Source organism: Neohortaea acidophila (assembly GCF_010093505.1).
Source record: "Neohortaea acidophila strain CBS 113389 unplaced genomic scaffold BDY17scaffold_4, whole genome shotgun sequence".
NCBI lineage: Eukaryota > Fungi > Ascomycota > Dothideomycetes > Mycosphaerellales > Teratosphaeriaceae > Neohortaea > Neohortaea acidophila.
In genome coordinates, this window is record NW_022985513.1 from 1,051,341 (window position 1) to 1,066,334 (window position 14,994).

The 14,994-nt window shown below is 58.0% G+C and overlaps 7 protein-coding genes across 7 annotated transcripts; 5 read left to right on the top strand and 2 right to left on the bottom strand.

The window, feature by feature from the left end:
• Positions 1 to 620: 620 nt before the first annotated feature.
• BDY17DRAFT_249098 (sulfate transporter family-domain-containing protein) lies at positions 621 to 3,163 on the top strand (the record flags this gene model as incomplete). Its single annotated transcript, XM_033730950.1, has 3 exons — positions 621 to 1,101; positions 1,154 to 1,563; positions 1,616 to 3,163. The coding sequence occupies 3 exons, from the start codon at positions 621 to 623 to the stop codon at positions 3,161 to 3,163; spliced, it is 2,439 nt and encodes an 812-aa protein (XP_033590877.1).
• A 179-nt stretch (positions 3,164 to 3,342) lies between these two features.
• On the bottom strand, positions 3,343 to 4,331 carry BDY17DRAFT_125640 (uncharacterized protein). Its single transcript, XM_033729357.1, has one exon. The coding sequence runs from the start codon at positions 4,070 to 4,072 to the stop codon at positions 3,521 to 3,523; it is 552 nt and encodes a 183-aa protein (XP_033590878.1). The 5' UTR covers positions 4,073 to 4,331; the 3' UTR covers positions 3,343 to 3,520.
• BDY17DRAFT_125677 (Pleckstrin homology domain-containing protein) lies at positions 4,198 to 6,516 on the top strand. Its single transcript, XM_033729358.1, has 4 exons — positions 4,198 to 4,612; positions 4,663 to 5,066; positions 5,123 to 5,449; positions 5,504 to 6,516. Exons 1-4 carry the CDS (start codon positions 4,323 to 4,325, stop codon positions 6,346 to 6,348), a joined length of 1,866 nt encoding a protein of 621 aa, XP_033590879.1. The 5' UTR covers positions 4,198 to 4,322; the 3' UTR covers positions 6,349 to 6,516.
• On the bottom strand, positions 6,516 to 7,257 carry BDY17DRAFT_125810 (uncharacterized protein). Its single transcript, XM_033729359.1, has one exon. The coding sequence runs from the start codon at positions 7,152 to 7,154 to the stop codon at positions 6,684 to 6,686; it is 471 nt and encodes a 156-aa protein (XP_033590880.1). The 5' UTR covers positions 7,155 to 7,257; the 3' UTR covers positions 6,516 to 6,683.
• Positions 7,258 to 7,873: 616 nt separating this feature from the next.
• Positions 7,874 to 8,906, top strand: BDY17DRAFT_309582 (uncharacterized protein; the record flags this gene model as incomplete). Its single annotated transcript, XM_033735348.1, has 2 exons — positions 7,874 to 7,876; positions 7,935 to 8,906. The coding sequence occupies 2 exons, from the start codon at positions 7,874 to 7,876 to the stop codon at positions 8,904 to 8,906; spliced, it is 975 nt and encodes a 324-aa protein (XP_033590881.1).
• A 452-nt stretch (positions 8,907 to 9,358) lies between these two features.
• Positions 9,359 to 10,724, top strand: BDY17DRAFT_295392 (alcohol dehydrogenase). The gene is made up of 2 exons (XM_033733288.1): positions 9,359 to 9,629; positions 9,691 to 10,724. Exons 1-2 carry the CDS (start codon positions 9,485 to 9,487, stop codon positions 10,578 to 10,580), a joined length of 1,035 nt encoding a protein of 344 aa, XP_033590882.1. The 5' UTR covers positions 9,359 to 9,484; the 3' UTR covers positions 10,581 to 10,724.
• Positions 10,725 to 11,333: 609 nt separating this feature from the next.
• On the top strand, positions 11,334 to 14,196 carry BDY17DRAFT_125866 (fungal-specific transcription factor domain-containing protein). Its single transcript, XM_033729361.1, has 3 exons — positions 11,334 to 11,573; positions 11,637 to 13,348; positions 13,397 to 14,196. The coding sequence occupies exons 1-3, from the start codon at positions 11,520 to 11,522 to the stop codon at positions 14,010 to 14,012; spliced, it is 2,382 nt and encodes a 793-aa protein (XP_033590883.1). The 5' UTR covers positions 11,334 to 11,519; the 3' UTR covers positions 14,013 to 14,196.
• Positions 14,197 to 14,994: the final 798 nt, after the last annotated feature.

Sequence of the window (14,994 nt, forward strand, 5' to 3'; positions counted from 1 at the left end):
CGGTTTCCGGGGTAAGTTGCCATACAACTCCGTCACTTCCCTCACTCACATGTCATTCACTAAACTTCTCCCCAGATCCAGTTCCATATTCCTCCGCTGGCGTTCGGGAACAGACGGCCGAGATATCCTCATCGTTCATCAACACTTCACCAGTCACCGTCAGACGATTCCGAACCGACAGTATCGCTTCTGCCACTGCCGGTGCTAGTTCAAGACGGCCGGATGCTATTGATGAGAATCCCGAGCTCGAAACATCCTCGGACGTAGAACATGATGCATTTCCTTCAGACCTGACAACAGCCCTTCACGAGCACCAACGCGCCTCCTCCCCTCATCCGCCAGCTCACATCTCTCATCGTGCGTCTGGAGAGGACATCTTCTCTGCGCACGGTCCAGACATCTCTATTCAGAACGAAGACGAGCCCGACATGACTATGAGCGAGACAACCCCTCTCTTGCCGGTCTACCAAAAGCCTGCCTACGATGACATCGAGTCTAACCAGGATGGGAACTCTCGCAATGAGCCCGGTGCCTGGAACCGACTTGGACATCACTACCCAACGTTGAGATATCTTCCAGCCAAGATCCACAATGTCCTCCTCAATCCGCGGAGCTTGGACATGAAGTTGATCGCTCGCAAAGCTGTCGTGGAGCCACTCTTCACTCTACCTGCCGTCTTCCTCGGCGTCCTTCTAAATCTCTTAGATGCGTTGTCCTACGGCATCATCCTCTTCCCACTCGGAGAAGAGGTTTTCAAAGACATGGGCCCGGATGGAGTGTCCATGTTCTACGTCAGCTGCATCATATCGCAACTCGTCTATTCGTCAGGCAGCATTTTCCGGGGCGGCGTGGGCTCCGAGATGATCGAGGTTGTTCCCTTCTTTCACAAAATGACCTACCTGATCATGGAACAAGTGGGCACAGAGAATCCCGAGGCCCTTCGAGCGACGGTCATTGTGTCTTATGCCATGAGCTCCATCATCACCGGGATGGTGTTTCTTGGGCTGGGTGCCGCCCGCCTTGGCACTCTCGTCAACTTTTTCCCGCATTCCATTCTTACCGGGTGCATTGGTGGCGTGGGGATCTTCCTATTCATCACAGGTAAGCGAATATAAAGTTCCGAATTACAGCAGCTTCGCTAATTACGTACCAGGGATTGAGGTATCGGCGAGACTCGATGGAAACCTGGAGCCTTCCATGGAGGTGCTGCAAAAGCTGTTCTCTGCAGATACGGTCCCGTTGTGGATACCTCCACTGTTTCTCGCGATCCTTCTCCTAACCGTCAAGCACTTCTACGACCGACCCTGGCTTGTGCCCGCTTACTACATCGGCATCACTGCGATCTTCTACATTGTGACGACTGCCATTCCATCAATTTCCATGGACAACCTGCGATCGTCAGGTTGGGTGTTTGAAGCGCCGGCTGGAGTGCCATTCTACAACTTCTACAGCTACTATCAATTCGGACTGGTCGACTGGGGAGCGGTCTGGATGACGATTCCGTCGCAGCTTGCGCTGACATTCTTTGGCATCCTTCATGTGCCGATCAATGTTCCGAATTTGGTATGCTCTCATGGCGTCGGGCTGACAATGGACAGCAGCTAACAGAATGCAGGCCATGGTCGTGCAAGAAGATAACGTCAGCATCAACCGCGAGTTGATCATGCACGGCATCTCCAACACCCTCTCCGGTGCGGTCGGCAGCATCCAGAACTACTTGGTCTTCGTGAACAGCGTGTTGTTCATCAACACCGGCGGAGATAGCAGACTGGCTGGTTATCTCTTAGCTGCAGCAACATTCGGACTCTGGGTAGCCGGGCCCATTGTCATCGGCTTTGTGCCGGTGATGGTGGTTGGCACGTTGATTTACATGCTCGGAATCGAGCTGACGCTTGAAGCGTTGGTCTCAACCTATGGCAGACTGCAGAAGCTGGAGTACATCACCATCGTCATCATCGCTCTGGTCATGGGGGTCTACGACTTTGTCGTGGGCATCGCCATAGGCATCGGGCTGGCCTGCTTGGTGTATGTTGTGCAGACATCACGGAAGACCGTCATTCGGGCGGAGTTCTCTGGAGCCGTGGCGGAATCGACAGTACGCCGGCATCCCCGTCAACGCAACTACCTGCACAAGGTCGGCCCACAGATCCGAGTGGTGAAGCTGGGCGGATACCTCTTCTTCGGGTCGATTGTCAAGGTGGAAAAGAAGGTGCGAGAGATGGTGGATGCCGAGGCCTTCGCCCATTCGCCCATTCGCTATCTGGTGGTGGAGCTCACGCACGTGACTGGCATTGACTTCTCCGCGGCCGAGGCGTTTGCAAGGATGAATCGCATTCTACATCGCCGCGAGGTCAAGATGGCGATAGCCGGAGTCAGCTTTTCCAGCGACATTGGCAGAAGTCTGACGATGGTGGGCTTGTTTGTGCCGAGCGCCGAAGAACCCATCATCCCCGCGCCCAAGGTGTACGAAGACCTCAATGGGGCGCTGGAAGCGTGCGAGAACGAGCTTCTGATGGTATTGACGGAAAAACAACAAAACGCAACCGGAGAACCGAGCAAGCCAGCACCACCCGTCCCAATCCCAGACCACCTCTCCGAGCTCCCCGTCTCCCCCTTTGACGGCATCATCGGCACCCCCCGCCACACCCAACTCCACGAAGCAGCCAGCACAGCCATCAGCGAAAGTCCCCCCGAAGCCCGCAAATGGCAAAACCTCAAACAACCCCTGCCGCTCCTCCTGCAAGCCTTCCAAGAGCTCACTACGCGCGACGAAGCCTTCTGGCACCGCGCGACCCCCTACTTCACCAAGCGCGCCTTCACGCAGGGCCAAATACTGTACAACCGGGGCGACCGGCCCGACGGCTTCTACCTGCTGCAGGCCGGCATTCTGCGCGCCGAATACTTTCTCGAGCAAGGCACCTACCACGAAAGCATCGTGGCGGGCACCACTTGCGGCGAGCTGCCGTTTTTCAGCGACACGGAGCGCACGAGCAGCGTGGTGGCGGAGCGGGAGTGTGTGGCGTGGTTGCTGACGCCGGAGAAGTGGGAGGAGTTGCAGGCTGCGCACGCGGATGTTGCGACGGAGTTGTTGAAGGTGGGGATGAAGTTGAGTGCGGAGCGGATGAATGCTATTACGAACTATGTTTTGATCACGGCGAGTTGAGCGGGGGGTGGTGGTGGTTTACGCGGTTGAGCGTAGGCGTTTGCGGGAGCTTTCTTTTAATGCACATGTGGTCGACTCTACTACTGGAGCGAGCAAATCCCGTCTGCGATTCCGGCGAGGCCTGGCCGTCCTGGAACATCGCCTACTCAATGCTAACGAAGTACATGCAATGAGTTGGCAACGCACGTAGACACTCGACGTGATATTGATCTCAGGCGTGATGTTCTATTATCCAACAATCTTCAGCGTAGCACCATAGTGAGTCCGAGCAGCTACAACACGACGAAACTATTTCAGGCTGGCGTGAGTGGGTCCACACTAGCGCAAAGATCGGCGCCGCATTTCGGGAAGCTCGCATTAAGCTTTTGGCTCGCTTTTCTTGCATGTGATTGTCGGTGGGCAGGCACACGAGCACCTACCCTTTCTTGAGCGGGCGGCGTCTCTGCGTTGAAAGCTGTGGCAATGGGGTGTCGAGAAGCTGGGGAGATGAGAGGATAACGTGTGTGTGTGAGTGTGTGCGACATGTGACATGCGTCGTGCTGGCCTCGTTGCTCCATGACTTGTTAGCGATGCTGCTGGTGAGCGTTTCATCGCGGGAGATGCAGAAACGAGCGAGCGCCGATTGCACGACACATGCGCCGGCACCACCACCGCCCAGCAACTTTCATTTGCACAGTTGGGCGGTTGCCGCGCCCGAGCTTGACGAATCATCGCCGCGCTGCGTGCCAGATCGCCCAACGCCCAATTTCGGATACGAGCAGCGGCGCGCGGAGGGTTGGGGGCGCGCGGGCCTCTATGAGTGACCGACGGCACTCGTTGACAGGCAAGGGAAAAAAGTGCCAGGTGGGAAAAGCAGATGCAAACGCTGCGCCGCCGTTTCGTGCCTGCCTCAACTTTGTTGCACAACATCGCACCTTCCTGCCTCTTTTACTGCTGCATTCATTTTTTTCAAGATACCCCTCCGCTGCGTCTTATTCCCTTTACACTTGCCACGCCTTGAGATACCCCGGGTCAGCCCAGATTCCACACCACCGCATCACTGTGTTCAGCTGTTTATCTGCGTGTTTTCCTCTTCGATAAGATACCCCCTTACGTGTCACGAAGCGTCCTGCATCGAACAACAAGAACGAAAACAAGCCCCCAGAAACTTCCAATCAACATGTCGACAGTCGAGAACAACTCTGTGGCAGACGCCCCGACGCTCGTTGCTCAGCACCCAGACACCACCGTTGTCTCTGCCGATGGCGTGCCTCATACCGACCCCGTCCTAGGCGCTGCTGCCGCCGCCGAGACCAAGCCTGAAGAGACGACGGCAGATAGCCAGATCCAAAGCGAAGCTGCTGCCGCTGCTGCCACTACTGAGGCACCCAAGGCTGAGGCCGCCGCCGTCCCGGTGATTGAACCCATCACCGAAGGCCTGCTGAACTACAAAGGCCCCGGTCTACTCAAGTAAGACCTCCGTCCACGCTGTCTTTTGCTCACCCGCTGACCGCTCCCAGATCCCTCATCCCCTCCAAGAAGGACTTCTGGCTGAGCGACGAGCCCGTCTCCCAGCACGCCCTCGGCTCCTACATGCGCGGCGAGAAGCCTGAAGTCTCCCACCCCGTTGTCGCCTGGGCCAGCCAGACGGGCAAGGGCCTCCTCTTCTTCAACAAGAAGGGCGATACCAACCGCACGCACCCCGGCCACGTCCTGGCCCTTTACGAGGCTGCGGACCTCCGCAAGCGCAACCCGCAGGAGATCAGCTTCTCCATCAAGGGCCAAGAGCATGTGCTGAAGGCTTCCACCGACACCGAGCGTGATGCGTGGTTCATGTCCATGGAGAAGTCTGCTGAGCTCGGCAAGGCTGCCAAGGCGGAGGTGGTGGAGAGTGAAGGGTACAAGGAGGAGCTGGAGAAGCTGAGTATGTTGAAAGATCACACAAACTTACAGCAGAATTGTACTGAGCCATGTATACAGACAAGCCTCATGTTGCCGCGACTGCTGCCGCTGTCGCCTCGAAGCGTGGTCAGTCCCAGCCGAAGAAGAGCTCCGAGGTTGAGCGCCATGCATCGGAGGATGAGGCGAAGAAGGACAAGAAGGCTCGCTCGACGTCGCGTGGCATGTTGAACCGCCTCAAGGGCAAGAAAGAGGAGGCAGAGGCCAAGAAGGAGGAGAAGGAGGCCGACAAGGAGAATGCCAAGCCTGACAACGAGCACAAGACGGAGGAGGAGGTCGTTGCAGGTGCGGCGGTCGCCGGCACTGGTGCTGCTGTTGTTGGCACCGGTGCTGCCGCTGTTGAGCACTGTAAGTACATCAAGAACACACCTCTCACGAGCTCGCGGCTGACATATTTCACAGCCGAAGACAAGAAGGACTCCACCGAGTCTCCCGCTGAGGCCGCCAAGACCGAGGAGAAGACGAAGCAGGGCAAGCGTGGCTCCATCTTCGGCAAGATGGCTGGCTGGGGTGCCATGAAGTCGCCTACGAAGGAGAAGGATGCAGAGCTCAAGCCTGAGCCCATCGCAGCCGCGCCCGTCGCCGCCGCCGAAGTGTCCAAGGACGGCGTGGCTGAGGAGGCCCCAGTGCTCCCTGAGACCGCCACCACCGAGCGCACCGACGCAGAAGCCGAGGCGGACAAGATTGAGACCAAGGCCGAGGAGGAGGTGGCCAAAGAGAACGCAGTCGAGGAGCCGAAGAAGGAAGAGGTGGCCACGCCAGCCAAGGAGAAGAGCAGCTTCTTGTCCGGTCTCCTGCCCAAGCGCGGCCGATCTGTCTCGCCATCTCCCGCCCTCACCAAGAGCGAGCCTGAGGCGGCCAAGGAGGCTGCGCAAGAGCCAGTCAAGGCCGAGGAGCCGACTGTGGAGGCCGCTGCAGCAACCACGAGTGCCGAGAAGACTGAGGAGCCCGTGAAGACGGAGACGTCTACTGCCAACAAGCGTCAATCCATGCTCGGATCCATTGGTCGCCGTGCCTCGAAAGCCATGAGCGGCATGCGCGGAGCCAAGAAGGAGAACGCTGCTCCCGCCACCGCAGAGGAGACGACCACCGATGCCGCTCCCGCCGCGACCACCACTGCGGCCGAGGAGGAGAAGACGGCGTCGGCCATTGATGGCGAGGTGAACGGCGTGCCGACGATCGGCGATGCCGTGCCCGCCGCCATCCAAACTGAGCAGCAGGCTCCTGTCGTGACTGCCTCCGCATAATCATCTGCATTCTGCTCAAGACAATGCTGACTGACGGGCTGCGAAAAGATAGGCAGACGTTAAGAGCCGAGTGACGCCGATGTCGACTTGCTCGGATCGATGCGCCGCGCCCGCCTTCTCTAGCGACACCCGCACACCCTGCTTTGCCCCGAACTGACGACCTGGCGCGTTCTAATCACCCAACTCCAGCCGCTCCTTTACCAACCCCCTCTACGCCGGGTTGAACTGTTCGGGTTTTGTTTATTCTCTTGCGTTTGCGTTTGCGTTTGCGTGCTTTCAGAAAAAGGACTAGATTGATACCACCTTGCAGCTTTGCGCGTGTTTTCTGGCGTTGCTTACCGTTCCCCATCGACTATCACCACGGCATCTTTCCTATTCACCACACATCTCGTACCTGAGATGGGGGTGGATCGGTTTGGTGTGCGTGTTTGGTTTTGGATTGCGGGACTGGTCGCGAATACCCCCCCTCTCATTCCCCTTTGTCTTTTCCTTTGGGAGAAAACGGAAGATACCCTGCTTGTTCTTTGCTGCTTGCTGTGCACTGTTGCGGTAGATAGGGTAATACAATGGGTAATGGACAATTGGTCATGGGTATGGTGTATCACTCGTTGCCACCGTGTACGTAACGTAACGTGAAGTCGCGGCTTTCTGTTGCTGGCTTGTGGAGCTTGATGTCCCACTCCACCTGCGGGCGGGACTGCCCTAGAGCATCCACGGCATACTAAAGGTATCCGCTTTGAGAATGTACCGGAAGTAGGACGCCATTGAATCGTGAATCGTGAATCGCCACGCAGCATCGCTTTCATCCCGTCGACATATGTGCGATGCAGTTGATCCGCAACCCAGTAGCAAGGCTCGGTAGCACAGACAACGTATCAATCTTCAGTAATGCCATTCATGACCTGTGCTTATCCGCCGATGCCGGGAAGAAGTCATGAATGCACGCAGCTTATGCACTCTCGCCACCTCGCTGGCGCGCCCGCCGCCCCACGCCCGCAACTCCGCGCTTTCCCCCGACTTGGACGAAACCGCAAGAAAAGTCACATGCAATTCAATTGAAACTGCTGCATCAACCCTTTCAATTTATTCCTGGATTTTACCTTTCCCGCCATTGAACCCAGCAAGTGTTGCCCCTCGGCTTGCGCCTAGCCTGGACGACGCCCCTTCGGAAAGGCCGCGCAGCCCCTCGATTACCATTGCCGTTCTCGCATGTGATGAACTGGATTGTGTGAATTATTCATCATCGTGCCCCATTGAAGCGGCTCACTTTCGTCTTTCGCCTTTCGCCTTTTGTGCGCGCTCCATTTCTTGCTTGCGGTGTACATACTTTGGTGTTGGCCCGCGTTCAACTTCTTCTTCTTCTGTGACACGTTTGGGGAGAGGGGGACTCTCTGTGCCGCGCTCGTTAGTCAGTTACTGTACCGTCCGGACCCGGAGAGTCGGAGGTGTGTGTTCACACCCAGGCACGCGATCGTGCGGGTACAGACGAGGAAGGGGTTGCGACTCCGAGTCAGCATGAGCAGCCATGGTATGCGCGATCCTCGAGTCCTCTGACCGGTACTAACTCCCTCTGTTCCTTCCCACAGGGCTGCTGCCAATCCCGAGATGCAGCAGAACATGACGCCCCGCGGCCACCCGGCACGACGTCAATAACGAACCCCACCACCACATCCACAGCAGGAGGACGCACGACATCCACGCCCCGCAATGCGCTCTCACCCACCACCACCACCTCCACCACTATCCGCCCCAGCGGCCCCTCCACAACCCAAATCCCCATCACCTCGCGCCCCGACGCCCCCATCCGCTCCTGCTCACCCCCCGCCCGCAGCCCCGCGAAAGTCTCGCACCACCTACCCCCGTGGACGCGCAAACACCTCGAGCGCGAGCGCGAAGCCTTCTTCGACACGCGGGTGACCGGCAGCGCGGAGATCTGGGCTGCGCTGCGGCTTGTGTGCGATTTGCTGCGCAAGTTCGAAGTCGCGGAGGCGCAGGGGATTCTGACTGCGTTGAATCTCACTTGTCCTACTGGGCGGATTGTGAGGGAGAGGGGAAGGCATAAGGAGCGGGGAGGCGTGTTTGACGAGAGGGGCGTTTTGTACGAATTGCCTGGATGGGTGGTTACGGATCCGGAGGATATTATTGAGGATAGCGGGCTGGAGAAGGAGGAGGAGGAGTATGATGAGGGGGAACTAGGGACGTCGGAAGACGACGAAGAGTACGACGCGGATGGAATCACGAGCGCTTCGCAGCGACAACAGCAATTACAGCGCCGGCGGGAGGAGAAGGGCAAAGGGCGCGCCGAGGATCCCGGGGAGCTGGTCGTCTTCACCGCCCGCTTGAGCCATACGGGCACCGACGTGGTGCTCAACGTCGGCATGAAGCAGAAGATCGCCGAGATTGCGCGCCTGGTGCAGCAGCAGTTGGGCGGGGGGAAGAGGGTGCGGCTGGTGTATTTGGGGCAGACGCTTGATGAGCGCGCCGCGCTTGAGCAGACGCTTTGGATGCGCGGGCATGTGGTGAATGCTTTGGTGTTTGAGGGGGAGGAGAAGGGGTGATGTGTGGGAGATACTTGAGGACGCAATGAAACGCTTGATGCCGATGGAGATTTAGATACCATATCTGGGACGGAGTTATCGGACTGAACTATTGGGACTCATCAGTTACCCTCTGTTCCTTTCCTCATACTATCTGACCAGCCAATGGCCAGATCTTCCTTCACTAGCATCAGAAGTTGTACAGAGCCCAACGAAGCAGCGCCTCTGCCACGCTTGACGGTTAACTCAAATCACCAAGCCACATTCGAGTCAGTATGGGCGTGTAATACATCGGCAATTGACCAGAGGCCAACGATGTGGGTATTGAGTGGAGTGGCAGCGGCAGAAGGGAGGGCCACAGACCGAGTCTGGATTGCCCGCAGCAGCCAGCCCGCCGTACCCCGCTCTAGCGTGGAGCCTGGAAGAGCTCTGGAACATTTGGCGTGTTGATGTTCCTTTTTTGACCGATTTGATCCAGAGAGAAGACATCATTCTTATAAATCTTAGAAGATCTCGCATTGTCGGAGGAAAGCATCGATAATACACCTTGAGATCAACTTCACTTCCCTTGTTGCTTTTGCCAGGACGAGACCAGCAAGATGAAGGCCGTCAAAGTCGTCGGGTACCATGAGAACCTCAAGATGGAGGAGCAGGAGCCGGAGCCGAAGATCGAGGGCGCGCTCGACGTGATTGTCAAGATTGGCGCGGCGGGCGTGTGTCGAACGGACATTCATATTCTCGAAGGTGAGCAGTCCCTCTTACCCCGAGTTCCTACCACACTCAACTTACCCCCAACCCCTCGCAGGACAATGGGAAGCCAAGTCCGGCGTGACGTTGCCGTATACTATTGGACACGAGAATGCCGGGTGGGTGCATGCTATTGGCGATGCGGTGACGAATGTCAAGGTTGGGGACAAGGTCATTCTCCATCCGCTCAATACTTGCGGGCTGTGCAAGGCGTGTCGACTTGGTGATGACGTGCACTGCTCCAATGGCACTTTCCCGGGCATCAATGTCAACGGAGGGTACGCGGAGTATTTAAAGACGGGTGCTCGCAGCTGTGTGAAGCTTGACGATTCTCTGGAGCCTGCGGACGTGGCTGCCCTCGCCGATGCTGGATTGACGGCGTACCATGCGGCGGCCAAGGCGGCCAGAGTGCTCCGCCCGGGTCAGGTGTGCGTGTGCATTGGAGCCGGCGGACTCGGACATATTGGAATCCAGGTGCTGAAGGCCATCAGCGGAGCCACGCTTGTGGTCGTCGATCAGAACCCCGAAGCTCTCAAACTGGCTAAGCAGCTCGGCGCGGACCACACCATCGAGGCCGACAAAGAAGGCAAGTTTGTAGAAAAGGTGAAGGAGTTGACGGGCGGACAGGGCGCCGAGGCCATCATCGATTTCGTGTGCGAGGGCGGGTCGATGAAGACGGGCATCCAGATGCTGCAGCGCGCGGGCAACTACTACATTGTCGGCTACGGCGAGAACCTCGACATCCCGACCATCGACATCATCTCGACGGAGATCAACTTTATCGGCAATCTCGTCGGCTCGTACAATGATTTGCAGGAGCTGATGATCCTGGCGGCGCAGGGCAAGGTGAAGCTGCACACGGCCAAGTACAAGCTGAGCGAGTTCCAGCAGGCGATTGACGATTTGTCGAATGGCAAGGTGCGTGGACGGGCCATTTTGATTCCTTAGGCCATTTCAATGCAAGGTACATGTAGATAGTGGGGGTTGGGGGGAAAGAGAGGTGGATTTTAGACACAAGTGATCAAGTATATATCAGCCCTGTTCGAAATGCCACCAAGGTTGTCTATCTTGTGACATCCATTCTTCTTCAACACGCAATCGTACTCTTTACGACATCTGAATGCTGGTATTCGATGATCAGCCCACCCCACACTCGGGAGAGGAGCATGACTCCGCATTGAGTAAGAACCCCGTGGGTCGCCGTTGCCAAATAGTGGTACGGGACATAACGTGACTGCCCGGGCAAATGTCGAGGCGGAGCGGAAGTGTGGGAGAAGTCAAGTCGACGCGCAGTCCCATCAGTTCTTTGCCCGAGTTTGCCTCATCTCTGCCTGCCTGCCGTGGGCTCGTGCTGGTTGTCAAATTATCAAACGGCCAGGTCGGGCAAGCACTCCACACGGCACGCGGAGGACCCTCGTGCCGGCGCGGGTGGAACCTCGAGGTTGATGCGACCAACCTCCTCCCGTCCTCTTCAATCCGCCGCTTCTGCTCCCCCTCGCCCTAACGACGCCCATCCTCCGAGGCCCCGAGTTCCCCGTGACGCCATCCCATCCATCCCCTGCGCTTTGCTCGGCTTGGCACTCCTATGTCCGGCAGGGCTGCGTTAGTCGCTCTAAGGCTGTGCCTCAACGTACGTCCACCACCTCCCTCGTCTCGTCTTTCCCCCATCCCGCCGCGCTTCAGCCGCATCGCTGTCCGCCAGTCTCGCCGTCGTCCATCGCCGCCGCTCTCCCGTCTCTTCCGCTGAAGCGCAAGCGGCTGCCATTGCTCCGTGCTGATGCGCCGGCCCTCGCCTTCTTCCTTCCTCTCGCCTACGCATGCCCTCGTGACAGCACACGGAGGCGACATGTTTGCTGACAGCGATGCGCCATAGCCGAGCAAGCCGCCATGTCTTTAATCCCGCTCGAAACGCCGGTGCTCAAGGTCAGCCGGCCAGTCGCTGTACGCGTCACTCCACCCATCCCCCAGCATGCCTTGATACACTCCGCTGACTCTCCCTTCCAGGCCTGCAGTCGCTGCCGGAATGCCAAGATCAAATGCGACGGGAAATTGCCCGCTTGCACGTCATGCGAGAAGAACGGTCGAGCCGCCGAGTGCACGAGTACGAATGACCAGTTTGCGAGAGGTAAGGAGCGCAGCTATGTTTCGACTCTGGAGACTCGCATCGACCGGCTGCTGGTGAAGCTGGAGGAGGCGCAGGCAAGGAAGCCCTCCGTCATCTCCGTCGTCGACGATGACATGTCTTCACGAAGGACATCCCAGGCTCAGGAGCCGCCGACGCCCAACAACAGCAGAAAGCTGAGGCGACGCGAGGTGTCGGCCATTGACGACCTCGTCTCGGATTTTGGCTTCCTCTCCGTCAATGCCACGGCGCGTGATTTCTATGGGTTCACCACCGCCATGTCCTACGCGCGTCTCGTTCTTTCAGCATGCACCAAAGACCCGTTACCCAAGGCCAGAGGCCAATCCTTGCCTAATCGGCAGGCGGCTGTCGAGCTCATCCAACACTACCTGGACAATATCTTCTCATTACTTCCCATGTTTGATGAGAGCAGCTTCTACGGCTCTGTGGAGAACATCTACGCTCAGGATGTCTCAAAAACCAGCGCCCTGGATCACTGGATGGTCCGAATGGTTCTAGCAATCGCGCATGCCTCCAAATCCACTGAGCGCGGTGACTGGAACTACTTGGAAAGCATCGGGCATGTCTGTGCTGCGCTGGAGTTCGCAGAGTACGTACTACATCCGGGTAACATCTCGGGCGTGCAAGCGCTGCTCCTCCTCACCCAGTATGCCACGCTGGACCCGCATCATTTCGATTCGTGGAGTCTGATTGGCGCCGTGTCACGCGCAATGGCCGACCTGGGCCTCCATCAAGACCCCCCCAAAGGCGCGCCCATGAGCAGAAGCAAGCTCGAACTCCGCCGCAAAGTCTTCCACTGCATCTATGCACTCGATCGAGCCACCTCCCTGGTCCAAACTCGCGCATTCTCCTTCTCCGACGACAGCGCAAAGGTCAAGGTTCCATTCCACAAGCTACCCAGCTCCGCCCCGCCAACCCCAAAGTCGTCAAATTCGACTCAGCAACAGAATGTATTTCGGGCGGGCCACGAGCACGCCCTCGAACTTGTCTCCCTTCGCCAGATCCAATCCGCATGGTACACCGACCTATTCCAGTCCGGGCGCGAATCGTGGCCAGACCCATATTCGTATATCTGGGACAAGTGCGCCGCCATGCGCACGTGGTTCGACGGCTTGTCCTCTACCACGCCAGCAAGTTTGCGAGCCTTTTTTCTGCTGGATCTGCTTTACTCCTACATCTACGTCCTCTCTCCATCACCGCGCGCCCCGCAGGTCGTTCCATTCGCACAAAAGCTCATCTTCGAGTACTGCATTCAGTATGCTGAGCTCTTGCTCTCCGCCATCACCACGGAATCGTACATCGCTCCTGTCAACTTCTACGATGCGATGAGAGCGACCATGGTTGGCCGGCAGTTCTTGGACGTACTACAGCACAACACCGATCTATTACTCGATGGCTTTGTTCCGCAGCATCCGGAGGTAAAGCCCACTGCTGCTGCTCCACCCCCAGTTCCCCCTGTTTCCTTGCCTCCCGGAGAGACAGTGCGGCGGTATAACGCTATTCGTAGCATCAATTGCATCAAGAATATCTCGAAGTGCTTGGAGCTCTTGGGCATCCGATGGGGTTACATGAGGTATGTTCCACTACTGTCCATCCTCGGTCACCACTAACAACCCCCTAGCTGGACCCAACGGTTCCAAAAAGAAGCCAACCCCATGCTAGAGCAACTACAGCAACGCCTCCGCGAGATCGACGAGATGAAAGGCATGCGAAAGCAAAGCGTTTGGGCTCCGCAGGATTCGATGCGCAAACGTAGCGTGTGGGCCGGTTCCGTCTCCTCGCATCCTAGTAGCAACGGGAGCATCTCCTACAGCACGCCTCCGCAGCACATGGCTAACGGCTACCAACAACAATCCCCACCCGACCTGCAACAAACGCTCAGCTTTGTCGATCCCGGCGTCGGCCAGCGTCTCAGCCCATCCATGTACCCGCCCCAGCCCGACGCGTATCCGCAGCAACAACAGCAGCAATTCCACGTCCCGCACGACTCGGTCTACACCCAGCTGCAGCAAGACCCGCAGCAGCAACAGTCGTACGCCTCGGCCTCACCCCCGCAGCAGACGTTCAACTTCAACGAGCCCTTCTACCAAAGCCCCCCGAATGCGGGCAGCAGCACCGCCCCGGGCCACCAATTCGCGGCTTGGACGGGCTACAGTGGACCCGTGGTGCAGGACACGCTGGATGAGGAGAATGCCGTACCGCCGAAATCCAATGCTTGGGATCTGTATCAGACTTGAAGTTTGCTGAACAGTGTTGCCTAGGCCTTCAACGGAACGAATACGTGGCAGGACGTTCCAAATCCAATGGCGCAGACAGCCAGCGCTTCAAACCCAGTCCCGCAAGACATTGCATTCTGGGAAACTACAGACTCCGTTGCGGGCCCCAGCAACCCCGCCTTCCCTCACTACCACCCAGCACAAATACCCCCGGCCCCGCAACCCGAACCCCACCACCCCGGCCCCGACCTCGCCTCCGTCGCCCGCGCCCACAAAACCCGCAACAGACGCAAAGGCAAAGGCCGCGCCGATGCACCCCGCGACACCGACCCCTTCGCCGCCATGCGCGAAGGCCCCTCCCTCCTCCGGCAGGGCAAGCGGAAACCCCTCATCGACCCGCCTGCCCCTCCGCCCGCTCTCCAAAGGGCCCTGCCTGGTTTCCGGTACACGCCTGGTTTCGGGTGGACGTGTATGGTTTGCGGGCGTTTGTTGCCTCGGGTGGAGTTGTTGGGCGTGCATCGCACGCTGGCGGATGGGAGGGGATGTGTGGATGTTGCGGTGCCGGTTTTTGTTGGTGCTGGGGGGAAGGAAGGGGAGGGGCTGCGGCCAGCGGACCAGCAGCGGGGTTTGGAGGGCGGCGGGGAGGAGGCAACGGATTATGTTGTCCGCACGGGAGGTGTGGTGGAATGTGTGCCCGATTCGCATACCGCCAATGTTGAAGATGGTGGAATGGTGCAGAGTCGGGATGAGAACTCGCGCCCTTTGGAGACGAATGATGCCCTACAAGGCATCTATCATCCTCCCGCATCCGAGGAGCGGCACTCCTAGACTCCCATGGAGGGATATCGAGTCGATGGCCAAGTCGAAGGAGAGAGAGAGCGTGTGCGTATGAGCGGATGCCTTTCCTTCTGTCTGTGTTATTTTTCCGAGCGTGGCGTGAGGAAGAGGAGGAAATTCCAGGTTCCATTCTTTTTTTTGATGAGCGAAGAGCTGTTTGGGAGGA

Coding starts and splice junctions, on each gene's coding strand:
- BDY17DRAFT_125640 (XM_033729357.1), bottom strand. CDS start 4,072: ATGTTGTGCAACAAAGTTGAGGCAGGCACGAAACGGCGGCGCAGCGTT.
- BDY17DRAFT_125677 (XM_033729358.1), top strand. CDS start 4,323: ATGTCGACAGTCGAGAACAACTCTGTGGCAGACGCCCCGACGCTCGTT. Junction 4,613..4,662: donor AAAGGCCCCGGTCTACTCAA/GTAAGACCTCCG, acceptor GACCGCTCCCAG/ATCCCTCATCCCCTCCAAGA. Junction 5,450..5,503: donor TGCTGCCGCTGTTGAGCACT/GTAAGTACATCA, acceptor CATATTTCACAG/CCGAAGACAAGAAGGACTCC.
- BDY17DRAFT_125810 (XM_033729359.1), bottom strand. CDS start 7,154: ATGAAAGCGATGCTGCGTGGCGATTCACGATTCACGATTCAATGGCGT.
- BDY17DRAFT_295392 (XM_033733288.1), top strand. CDS start 9,485: ATGAAGGCCGTCAAAGTCGTCGGGTACCATGAGAACCTCAAGATGGAG. Junction 9,630..9,690: donor GGACATTCATATTCTCGAAG/GTGAGCAGTCCC, acceptor AACCCCTCGCAG/GACAATGGGAAGCCAAGTCC.
- BDY17DRAFT_125866 (XM_033729361.1), top strand. CDS start 11,520: ATGTCTTTAATCCCGCTCGAAACGCCGGTGCTCAAGGTCAGCCGGCCA. Junction 11,574..11,636: donor AGGTCAGCCGGCCAGTCGCT/GTACGCGTCACT, acceptor TCTCCCTTCCAG/GCCTGCAGTCGCTGCCGGAA. Junction 13,349..13,396: donor ATCCGATGGGGTTACATGAG/GTATGTTCCACT, acceptor ACAACCCCCTAG/CTGGACCCAACGGTTCCAAA.